At 41.5% G+C, this 12,519-nt stretch overlaps 1 protein-coding gene across 1 annotated transcript in view; it reads right to left on the reverse strand.

Moving 5' to 3' along the window:
- The window catches only part of HOOK3 (hook microtubule tethering protein 3), a 123,697-nt gene that overhangs the window by 38,592 nt on the left and 72,586 nt on the right, over positions 1–12,519 (reverse strand). The window contains exons 12-13 of the mRNA XM_062213695.1: positions 4,784–4,894; positions 3,931–4,018 (exon numbers count right to left, since the gene is read on the reverse strand). Of these exons, the coding sequence (XP_062069679.1) occupies positions 3,931–4,018; positions 4,784–4,894 (199 nt within the window). The remainder of the gene's footprint in view (positions 1–3,930; positions 4,019–4,783; positions 4,895–12,519) is intronic.

Genomic DNA, 12,519 nt, shown 5'->3' on the forward strand with positions numbered 1-12,519 from the left:
AGAACCACTGCCATATCCAATGTCAGAAAGATTTTCCTTTGTGTTTTCTTCTAAGAAATTTTTTAAAAAGCTTTCATGTTTCTGTTGACACACGGGGCTCAGGCCTTGACTGCTACTTCCCCATAGGGTACAGCTGCTCCTTGAGCTGCTGCTGAGTGGTTTTCAGGTTCTCCTCGTGCTTGGGCTGCAGGTCCAGAGGCTTGCACTTGTTGCCCTTGTAGAACTTTCTTTCTAGGCCTGGTTAACAACGGTGAGCACACACAGACAACAGACGTTCGGACAATTTGGATCTTGGAGAGTGTGGACACAGCATGGGCAGCGCCATCTCAAGGCATCTGGCTGTGTCAGCAGCTCCTCCGTGTCCTTGCCATCAAAGTCGCAAGCCTCCATCTTGGCCATGACTGCACAAGGCTTGCCACCACCACCACTCCAAGGGAAAGAGGATTCCAGAGCTGTATAATTTCAGCACTTATGTGAGTATTTAAGTCTTTGAATAATTTTTGTACATGGTGTGAGGTAAGGGTCTGACTTCATTCTTTCTTATGTGGATATGCAAAAACATGTAATTTTCTTTTTTCTGGCCAGAATTTCCAGTACTATGTTGAATAAAAGTGATAGAAAGGGCATATTTGCCTAATTCCTAATCTGAGAGGGGAATACCTCAATCTTTTACCATTACATATGAGGATAAATGTAGGTTTTTCGTATATAGTCTTCATCATGTTGAGGAAGATTTTTCCCCTTCCAAGTTTACTGAGTTTTAAAAACCACAAATAGGTGTTAAATTTTGTCAAATGTCTTATCTAAAACAACTGAGAATATCATGTGTGTTTCTTCTCTTCTTTTATCGTTGTGGTATATTATATCAAATGCTGTATCTTTGTGAAGGTCAAATACTGTCTTAAAGTAGTTTCATAATAGTTTTAAAAATCAAGATATGTAAGTTTTCCATTTTTTTCAAGACTTTTTTTTGTATTATTTTGGCTCCTCTGCCTTTTCACATCAATTTTAGAATAAGTTTGTCACTGTCAACTAGTACAGTCTGCTGAGCTTTTCACTGGGATTGCATTGAAACTTTAAACCAATATGGGAACTGTCATCTTAGCTATATGGAATTTTGTATTACCTGAATAATAAAATCTCTCCATTTTTTTAAAAGGATTTACTTATTTATTTATTTGAAAGGTAGGGACAAAGACAGAGGTAGGGTAAATTACTACAGCAAAACTCCTAGGTCAAAGGATCTGCACAAGCAGTAAATAAACTAATTTAAGAATGTATGAGATGTATATTTTTTCTTTTCTTGATAAAGAAATTAAGAGGGGCCAGAGCTGTGGCGCAGTGGGTTAACGCCCTGGCCTGAAGCGCCGGCATCCTATCTGGGTGCCGGTTCAAGTCCTGGCTGCTCCACTTCCGACTGACCTCTCTGCTACCGCCTGGGAAAGCAGTGCAAGATGGCTCAAGTCCTTGGGCCCCTGCACCCGCGTGGGAGACCTGGAAGAGGCTCTTGGCTCCTGGCTCCTGACTTTGGATTGGCGCAGCTCCAATGGTTGCAGCCAATTGGGGAGTGAACCATAGAATGGAAGACCTCTCTCTCTCTCTCTCTGCCTCTCTCCTGTGTAACTCTGACTTTCAAATAAATACATCTTTAAAAAAAAAAGAAATTAAGAGAAAAGGGGTTAAGGTTTTGGTTAGATTCTTAGAAGTTTGGAAAAACCATTATGGAGTTAATTAGAGATACATGAAAGAACTGCCAGGCAACAATGAGGATCTGATTATAATTAGAAATGATTTATTTCTGGTGAAGATAATCAAGAAAAATACATATTTTCTTTAGCTGACCTTGATTATTTGGAATACAGAGAAAAACTTTAGGCTGTTTGAATCAGGATTTGAGAAGCCTGGTATAGAAACAGGTGAAGAGGATGGGAGAAAGTAGTGAGGTAAACAGGACAAGGAGGCCAGAAAAGAGTTGATGGGCAGCGACAACAGAGAGGAGCTTACAAGGTGAAACTAAGAGAGCAGATTTGAGAGAAGGAAACAGCATGGGCGAAAGGAAGTGACTGAAATGCTAAGGACTGGTTTCTGGTGAAAGTGAACAAAACAAGGCTACACGTCATCTGTCAAAAATCCCAGGCTCCAGCGTGATGGCTGAGGAGCCAAGTGCTGATCCCACCAGGTCACAAACAACAGGTTTTGAATGCAAATTCCCAAATTAAACGCACTCCACTTATTTCATTTGGGAAAAAAATTTAAAAATCACTGATTTAAAAAGTCTAATAAACTGGCTGACGCTGTGGCTCAATAGGCTAATCCTCCGCCTTGCGGCGCCGGCACACCGGGTTCTAGTCCCGGTCGGGGCACCGGGTTCTGTCCCGGTTGCCCCTGTTCCAGGCCAGCTCTCTGCTGTGGCCCAGGAAGGCAGTGGAGGATGGTCCAAGTGCTTGGGCCCTGCACCCCATGGGAGACCAGGAGAAGCACCTGGCTCCTCGCTTCGGATCAGCGCGGTGCGAATGAATCTCAATTTTTTTTTTTTTTTTTTTTTTGACAGGCAGAGTGGACAGTAAGAGAGAGAGACAGAGAGAAAGGTCTTCTGTTGCCATTGGTTCACCCTCCAATGGATGCCGCACTGCGGCCGGCTCATTGAGCTGATCCGAAGCCAGGAGCCAGGTGCTTCTCCTGGTCTCCCATGGGGTGCAGGGCCCAAGGACTTGGGCCATCCTCTACTGCCTTCCCCGGCCACAGCAGAGAGCTGGCCTGGAAGAGGGGCAACTGGGACAGAATCCGGCGCCCCGATCGGGACTAGAACTCGGTGTGCCGGCGCCGCTAGGCGGAGGATTAGCCTATTGAGCCGCGGCGCCGGCATGAATCTCAAATGTTTAAAAAAAATTCCTTTTAATTGGGCAGCCAAATCTAGACCTACAACTGTAGCCTGTAACAGCTAAAAACAGTTTTACTGCCTCTTACCACTTTTCCATTTCTTCCTTTCTTTCTTTAAAGATTTATTTATTTATTTATTTATTTAAAAGTCAGAGTTACACAGTAAGAGGAGAGGCAGAGAGAGAGGTCTTCATGTGCTGGTTCACTTCCCAATTGGCCACAACGGCGGGAGCTGTGCCGATCTGAAGCCAGGAACCAGGAGCTTCTTCCGGGTCTCCCATGTGGGTGCAGGGGCCCAAGGACTTGGTCCATCTTCTGCTGCCTTCCCAGGCCATAGCACAGAGCTGGATGGGAAGTGGAGAAGCTGGAACTCGAACCGGCACCCAGATGGGATGCCGGCGCTTCAGGCCAGGGTGTTAACCCACTGCACCACAGCACCGACCCCACTTTTCCATTTCAATCCACTGGTGTAATCACTTTAATGTGAACTTAATATTTTAACTGATATCATCAGAAATATGAGGGAACTTTAAAAAATTTGTAGAAAAATCAAACTAAAAGATGTTTATTTTGTGGGGCGTGCACTGTGGTGTAACAGGTAAAGCCGCCGCCTGCAGCACCAGCAACCCATATGGGTATTGTTTTGACTCCCAGCTGCTCCACTTTGGATCTAGCTCTTTGCTGTGCTCTGGACCCATGTGGGAGACCCGGAAGAAGCTCCTGGCTACTGGCTTCAGATTGGCTCAGCTCCCGCCGTTGCAGCCATCTTGGGAGAGAACCAGCAGATGGAAGACCTCTCTCTATGCCTCTGCCTTTCTGTAACTCTGCCATTCAAATAAATAAATTAAAAAAATGTTTATTTTGGTGCAAAAACTTTGAAATCCATGTAGTCTTTTCATAAAATGCATTTACCATAAACTTTATGAAGACCTCCCATGTGCATGGATTTCAAATTTTTGCACCAAAATAATCATTTTTTCATTCCATTTTCCATGAAATTTTGAAGTATCCTCATAAATCATCTTGTTTGGGCTATTAAAATGTATTTACCTTGAGTTGTGAGCTGCCCTTCTTGAGCCTGTACACATCGAAGTTCTTCAATGGTTTCCTTTAAAGAATCCCTTTCTGTTCGTAGTCTCTAGAGAAACATAAAAACCAGGTTAGCCTCATGTATAACATGTTTGTTCATCAGTAATCTTCAACTTATATAAGTAGTAAACAACAGTGAACGTACACATGTTTTACCTTTTGATCTTTCCTTCTGCAAGAACCACAATGTAAGAAAAAGATCAAGTATTTTTTCTTTTAATTTTATTTCTTCCATTTAACAACATTGATTACTATGTATGAAGTAATCTTTGTACACTATCCACAAACAAACAAAAGAAGCAAAGCTATGTACTCTAACCTTAATGGTAAATAAGTTTTTTTGAAAAGAAAAAAAGCAAAATTCCGATTTCAATCCAGAATTTATCTAATCATGGATGTAGGTCTCCAGGATAAATAATTTCTTTTTCTTCCCATTAGACATACATGATCAAAGAATATTTTAAATATTCATAAATCATGACAAAGTAAATGTGTTTTTAAAAGGTTTAACACATGGTAACCAACAGAAAGAAGTATCCTCTCAAACAATCATACAGAAAAACAAGAGCTACACAAATCTAGCTATGGGCAAAACAATGTAAAAGAGGCAACAGCAGTGGAAAAGAATATAAAAAAAAGTTAGAATGGAAATAAAAACATTTTTATTTTAGATCTATTTCTAAAACACCAGGAGAAGTCAGGAACTCTCATTTTTAGCACAAATAGAATGAATTAACAGTCAAAAGATGAATTAAATTTCGCTGCCCTAATTTTAGCAGTGCTCAAACCAAAACGTTTTATTACATATACTCACATCTTTTTCTTTTTGAAGACTGTCAACTTTTTCTTTTAGCCGCTTATATTCAAAATCTAATTTATCTGCTTTCTTTGATTCTTCAGATAATCTATTTTGCAGTTCTACTACCTGATACAGAAAGATACCATTAATTTTTATAATTTGGAATGTTAGAAATTTTCATTATTTTCTTCTGTAGGTCTATAATGACCCCTCTCCACCAATACTCAAATAAATGCACAGTAGTTTAATGTAACGGAGACATGGAGAAATAAAAATCTACCCAGATACTATGAGTTCCCAAACCAGAATCATCCAAAATAATAATGTTCAAAACTGTAAAGGAGGAGCCAGCATTGTGGCACAGCAAGTAAAGCTGCTGCTCATGACACTGGCATCCCATATGGATGCTGATTTGTGTCCCAGCTGCTCCACTTCCAATGCATCTCCCCGCTAATGGCCTGGGAAAAGTAATGGAAGATGATCCAGGCATTTGGGCCCCTTCCACCCACATAGGTGACCTGGATGAAGCTCCTGGCTTCGGCCAGCCCAGCCCTGACCATTGTGGCCATATGGGGAATGAGTCAACAGATGGAAGGTCTCTTTCTTTCTATGTCTCTCTATAATTCTTTCAAATAAGTAAATACATCTTTTAAAAAAATTTTAAAAATCTGTAAGATTTCTATACCTAGCAATATAGATAACTGGGTATTTTGAAAATTTTTAATATAAAATAAAATAAATCCTAAGGGGAGGAGAAGGAATCTAATCGTACAGCTAAGCTTACATGAAAGAGAAATCCACCAGAGTGGGAAGTTCATGCAGAAGCTATGGGTACCAAGAGGTGCCAGATTCAAAGCCCTGCCTGGCATTTATCAGGAGACAAATGGTTGTTAAACCACCATGAACTTTAAAAGGTGGTGAATCACAAAAAGGTTGGGTTAAGAAAAGAAGTACATCTGCTAACAAAGTAAACTGAGTGCTTTGGGTTTAAAAAAGCACAACCTGGGGGCCAGCGCTGTGCACAGGATAATCCTCCCCCTGCAGTGCTGGCATCCCATATGGGACCCAGTTCAAGTCCCGGCTGCTCCTCTTCCAACCCAGCTCTCTGTTATGGTTTGGGAAAACAGTGGAAGATGGCCTAAGTCCTTGGGCCCCTGCACCCGCATGGGAGACCTGAAAGAAGCTCTGGGCTCCTGGCTTCGGATCAGCTCAGCTCTGGCCGTTGTGGCCATTTATGGAGTGAACCAGCAAATGGAAGACCTTTATGTCTCTCCCTCTCACTGTCTGTAACTCTAGCTCTTAAGTAAATAAATAAAATTTTTAAAATAAAATAAAATAAAACAAAAAAGTACAGCCTAGACATCTGTCATCATGTGTTGAGGTTGATTTGTTCTGAGAGGAGGAGCGTGGTGGGTGCAAGAGGCGTGGAGTCACTACACAGACCCCGGGAGTCAGGTGAAAGCAAGCCAGAGGCAAGCAGCCCGCAGACTCCTAAATTCAGTTGGTACTGCAGCTTAAATAGCCAAGGCAGCCAACCTGGTCAAGGGGCAGTTTATGCCCTAACCAATCACAGCCTGTTGCCAGGCAGGCTCCGTTGCCAGGTGGGATTCAAAGCCATTCCTTGCCAGCGGCCACCTTGGCATGGCCTCCTCATTCCACCACATTTCCCCCTTTTCATTTATTTTTGAGCAACGGGAGGCATGATTCTTGGCCATACCACTGTTGACAATATGGTGGAATGAGACGGCCATGCTAAGATGACCACTGGCAAGCGAACGTCAGTTACTCAGGAATGGCTTCAAGGAGGGTCCAATGCTGTGGCTTAGCAGGTAAAGCCACCGCCTGTGATGCCAGCATCCCCTGTGGACACTCCACTTCCAATCCAGCTCCTTGCTAGTGGCCTGGAAAAAGCAGTAAAGAATAACCCAAGTGCTTGGGCCCCTGCCAATGACCTCGGAGACCCAAAAGAAACTTTGGCTTTGGCCCAACGCAGTGCTGGTCATTGCGGCCATCTGGAGAGTGAACTGGGGGGATGGAAGATCTCTGCCTCTCCCTCTCTGTAACTCTTTCAAATAAATAAATAAATCTTTAAAAAAGTGATATTATGAAAAGGAATAAGAGACTATCAGAAATGATCAGGAGGTTTGAAAGAGCATGTAAGAGAAATAGCGGAAAGAAGCTACTATTACTAAAAGATAAGTCTTATACGCACCAGACACAAGCACAGAGAATTTGTGAAATATGCATGTTTCACTACAATACTTTGGGGATGGATTTCTTTTTAATTTTAAATCTGATTTCCTTCATTACTTTTGAAAAAAGTTCAGCCAGTTTTTTCATCAAATGTCTTTCTCCAGTTCTTTCTGTTCTCTTCCCTGGAACTCTATCTAATTACATCATTCCTCATTTTATATGTATATTTTTTTTTACAGGCAGAGTGGACAGTGAGAGAGAGAGAGAGACAGAGAGAAAGGTCTTCCTTTACCGTTGGTTCACTCTCCAATGGCCACTGTGGCCGGCGCGCTGCGGCCGGCGTACCGCGCTGATCCGATGGCAGGAGCCAGGTGCTTCTCCTGGTCTCCCATGGGGTGCAGGGCCCAAGCACTTGGGCTATCCTCCACTGCACTCCCTGGCCACAGCAGAGAGCTGGCCTGGAAGAGGGGCAACTGGGATAGAATCCAGTGCCCCGACCGGGACTAGAACCCGGTGTGCCGGCGCTGCAAGGCAGAGGATTAGCCTATTGAGCCGCAGCGCCGGCCTCCTCATTTTATATTTCATATCTTTTACTATCTTTTATAGTTTCAGTTTGAGCTATATCTATTTTGGGTTATTTCATCAGTTTATATTAAAGGTTATTAATTCTTTCAATTTTATTGTATGTTTGAAATAATAAATCATTCAGAAAAAATGTATCCACCACAACACTTCCTGCCAATTCATGATGCACAGGGCTGCTCTAAAACTTCAAAACTAGAAAATGCAAGTTTTACACAATTTTTTTCTGAGAATGGTAAGACACTATTCTCCAATTCATTTTATTGAGAGTATAATTTTGATTCCAAAATCAGATAAGGAAAGTATGAAATAAAAAAATCTCCACTGAATCACACAAGTAAAATATTTTGAGTAAACAAAGCAAACCTAACAATGTGAAAACAAATAAGTCCATTGTGACAAGTTAAGTTTATCCCAAGAATGCAAGTCTAAATTTAAAAAAAGCCATTAATATAATTTACCACATTAATAGAAAGGAGGCAGAAAAACTAGCTGATTAAATCCAACATTTGTTTAACATAGAAACTGGACAAAGGTGGGTATAAAAACCTGCAACAATCCTTAAAATATATTGGTAAAATATCAAAAGCATTCTCTACATCATCAACAACATGAAATTTTTTCCCATTAAAGTTTTATTTAAAGACCAGGTATGCTGATTAAGAAGAAAAAGAAGGTGTTGAATAAAAAGAAACAAAATTGCTTTTATTTGTTTTCTATCTCATTCTGAAGAGAGAATCTACAGACATTCTCAGAATATAAGAATTTCGTTAGACAGTAGAATCAACATATAAAAATCACTTTCATTCATATATATGACCAACAAACTCAAAATCCTATCTTTACTTATATTTATGAGACATTCAAAAAGCCTAAAGTCCCTAAGAGTAATAAACAAATAATTTTATGCTTAGAAGAATATGATAAAAGTTAATCAAAAGACATTGAAGACCTAATAAATGGAAAGACATGTTCACAAACAGCAACACTCACTGTCACAAAGATGTCAGTTATCCCCAAACTGGTAATAGATTCAACATAAGTTCAATCCCCAAAGGTTCTGGGTTTAAAGAAAAAGCAAATGACCAAGAATACATAGCTCTGACAAAGAAAAAGGTATGAGGGTCTGTACTGCCAAACATCAAAATCACTAAAAATCTACAGAAAATAACACAATGTGGTATTGGTTAAGAATAAGCAAGTAGACTAAGACAACAGAACAGAATCCAGAAACAAGCCCTCATATAATATGAGAAGTTTAGATATTCACAAGTAGTTCAAATATCTCATGGAGGGGCAGGTGACTGGCTTAGCAGCTGAGATGCCAGTGAGGGTGCCCACGTCCAGTACTGGTGCCTGGGTTTGATATCTGAGTCTGCTCCTGAATCCAGCTTCCTGCTAAAGCAGACCTGTGGAGGCAGTGGTGATGGTTCCAGTGACTGGGTTCCTGCCATCCATGTGGGAGACTTGGATTAAGTTCCTGGTTCGTGGTTTTGGCTCCCAACATGGGGTCATTCAAAGCACTTGGGGAATGAAGCACTAGGAGCTCTCTTTGTCCTTCTCTGTCTTTGTTTCTCAAATATATATATACACACACACACACACACGGGGTCATTCAAAGCACTTGGGGCGGGCGCTGCGGCTCACTAGGCTAATCCTCCGCCTTGCGGCGCCGGCACACCGGGTTCTAGTCCCGGTCGGGGCGCCGGATTCTATCCCAGTTGCCCCTCTTCCAGGCCAGCTCTCTGCTGTGGCCAGGGAGTGCAGTGGAGGATGGCTCAAGTGCTTGGGCCCTGCACCCCATGGGAGACCAGGAGAAGCACCTGGCTCCTGCCATCGGATCAGCGCGATGCGCCAGCTGCAGCGGCCATTGGAGGGTGAACCAACAGAAAAGGAAGACCTTTCTCTCTGTCTCTCTCTCTCACTATCCACTCTGCCTGTAAAATAAACAAACAAACAAACAAAGCACTTGGGGAATGAAGCAGTAGCTCTCTTTGTCCTTCTCTGTCTTTGTTTCTCAGATACATACACACCCACACCCACCCCCACACACACACACACACAAATATATATAAACTTTTTTGTAAGTTTATGGGAACATTGAATTAAAAGATAAATTGATTTGAAGGCAGAAGAATTTGAAACCCATGCAGTTTTTTCATAACATGTAATTTCTATGGACTTTCTGAAGACCTTTGTAGAAGGTAGAATTGTAGATCATTGTGGAATAATGGACTATTACATAAATGGCACTAGGTCAAGTAGTTATCCACACAAAAACTGAATCCAATGGACCCCTTCCTCACACCCCATACAAAAATCAATCCTAGGTGGATTAGAAACCTAAATGTTCAAAACAAAGTTAAAATCTTATAATGAAAATGAGATTAAACTTTATAGCCTTATGGGGTAACATTTCTTTTTAAAATGAGTAACTAAGTAATTAACTAATTAATTAGAGAGAAGGAGACAGCAAGAGCTTGTGTGCTCACACAAGCAAGCTCTCATCTGCTGGTTAATTCTCCAAATGCCTGCAGAGCCGGGGCCAGACTAGGCCAAAGCTAGGGGTCAGGAACCCAATCCAGGACACACACATGAGCAGCAGAGATCCAATTACTTCAGCCACCACCTGCTGCCTCTCTGGGTACACACTAGCAGAAGCCGGAATAGGAAGCAGAGCTGGGACACTTAACACCAGCATGCAGATATGGGATGTGCGTGTCCCAGTCAGTGTCTTAACCATTAAACCAAATACCCACCCTGGAAATAAATTCTTAAACAAGACACGAAAAAGCACAAATTGTCAACTTTAAAAGAAGTAAAGGCTAAGGTCACAGATCTGTAAGAGATAAAAACATGTGCAAGTGACGAAAAATTAATTACCTAGAGCAAATTAATTCTAGAAATCAGTAAGAAATAATTTTTAAAATGGATAAAAGATAAAAATAGACAATTTGGTTTTTTCTTGGACAGGCAGAGTGGATAGTGAGAGAGAGAGACAGAGAGAAAGGTCTTCCTTTTTGCCGTTGGTTCACCCTCCAATGGCTGCTGCGGCCAGCTCATCGCGCTGATCCGAAACCAGGAGCCAGGTGCTTCTCCTGGTCTCCCATGCGGGTACAGGGCCCAAGCACTTGGGCCATCCTCCACTGCCTTCCCCGGCCATAGCAGAGAGCTGGCCTGGAAGAGGGGCAACCGGGATAGAATCCAGCGCCCTAACCAGGACTAGAACCCGGTGTGCCGGCGCCGCAAGGCAGAAGATTAGCCTGTTAAGCCACGGCGCCGGCCAAAATAGACAATTTGTAATCAAGATAATGCAAAGTATAATTATAAGGAAAAAGCAGCTTATTTCCATCCAACTGACAAACTTTATTGAAGTTGGCAATAATAAGTGTTGGTGATGATGTGGAGGAACTGACTCACTTGGGGTACAATGTGTAACATCTAACTACACTGAAGATACTCTAAAGAGAGAAATTCCACAAAGCTGTAAAATCTTCACATATATATAGAAGAGAACACAAGTTCACTACTATTCATAGTGGTTTTTCTTTTAATATTAAAACGAAGTTGTAATATCTCCAATAGGAAAATGGACAAAGCTTTGATATAATCAATGGGGTACTATACAGCAGTAAAAATAAAAGGTGTAAAGTTATACCTTTCAGCACTAAATCTCACAAACATACTACGGGGGAAAAAAAACAAAATGACAGGGGCTGGCGCTGTGCTGCATGGGTAAAGGCACTGCCTGTAATGCCGGCATCCAATATAAGCACCAGTTCCAGTCACGGCTGTAGCACCTCAGATCCTGCTCCCTGTTAATGTGCCTGGAAAAGCAGCAGAAGATGGTCCAAGTGCTTGGGCCCTTGCACTCACGTGGGAGACCTGGATGCAGCGCCTGCCTCCTGGCTTCAGCCTGGTCCAGCCCTGGAGACTGTGGTCATTAGAAGAGTGAATCAGTGGATGGAAGATACCTCTCTCTCTCTCTCTCACTCTCTCTCTCTCTCTCTCTCTCACTCTCTTTCTTTCTTTCTCTTTATGCCTCGCCCTCTCTGGAGCTCTTCAACTAACTAACTAAATAAATAAATATTAAAAAGAAAAAAGGAAATGAAAGAATACTTTCTGAAATGAATATGAAGAATGAATATGAAGCTTTAGAACATGTCAAAATGTTATACAACTTTTCTTGAAGATTCATTTATTTATTTGAAAGTTAAGAGATACAGCAAGAGAGAGAGAGATTGAGTTTTCCATATGCTGGTTCACTCTCCAAATGCCTGGATGACCAGGGCTGGGCCAGGTTAAAGTCAGGAACCAGGAGTTTCCTCCAGGTTTCCCACGTAGGTGCAGGGGCCCAAGGACTTAGGACATCCTCTACTGCTTTCCCAGGTGCATTATAAGAGAGCTGGATTGGAAGTGGAGCAGCTAGCACCTGAACTGGTGCCCATATGGGATGCCAGTGAACAAGCTGGGGCTTTAACTCACTGTGCTACAGCACTGGCCAAAATACTCTACAATTTTGATGATAGAAAGAACATAAGAGATGCATGAGAATGAAAACCATAAAACAACACAGAGGTTATCTGTAATGGAGAAGGGGAAAAGTATGTTTTACTTTTTAGGCATGAATATTTATTGTATTATTTTTTACTAATGTGTACTTCCCAAATATTATATAATAAAAGAAAAAAGCAATAAATGAATCTGCTAGAGAGACCAATCAATAACCTATAGAAAAGAACTACATTTAAGTTCTTTAAATGTAAAATAAATATGAATAAACATGAAGGTATTTCAAAAAGTTTATGGAAATGGAATTAGGTTTATTTTGTTTCAAACACTTTTGAAATCCTTGCATAGTTCTCTTATAATATATTTTTCCCACAACCTTTTTGAAGATTCTTTATACATTAAAGAAAAAGTAAAGAACAGTGAAAACAAGCTAATACAGTTCTGACAGGCTACTTGTTAGCACG

Source organism: Lepus europaeus, chromosome 16 (assembly GCF_033115175.1).
Source record: "Lepus europaeus isolate LE1 chromosome 16, mLepTim1.pri, whole genome shotgun sequence".
NCBI lineage: Eukaryota > Metazoa > Chordata > Mammalia > Lagomorpha > Leporidae > Lepus > Lepus europaeus.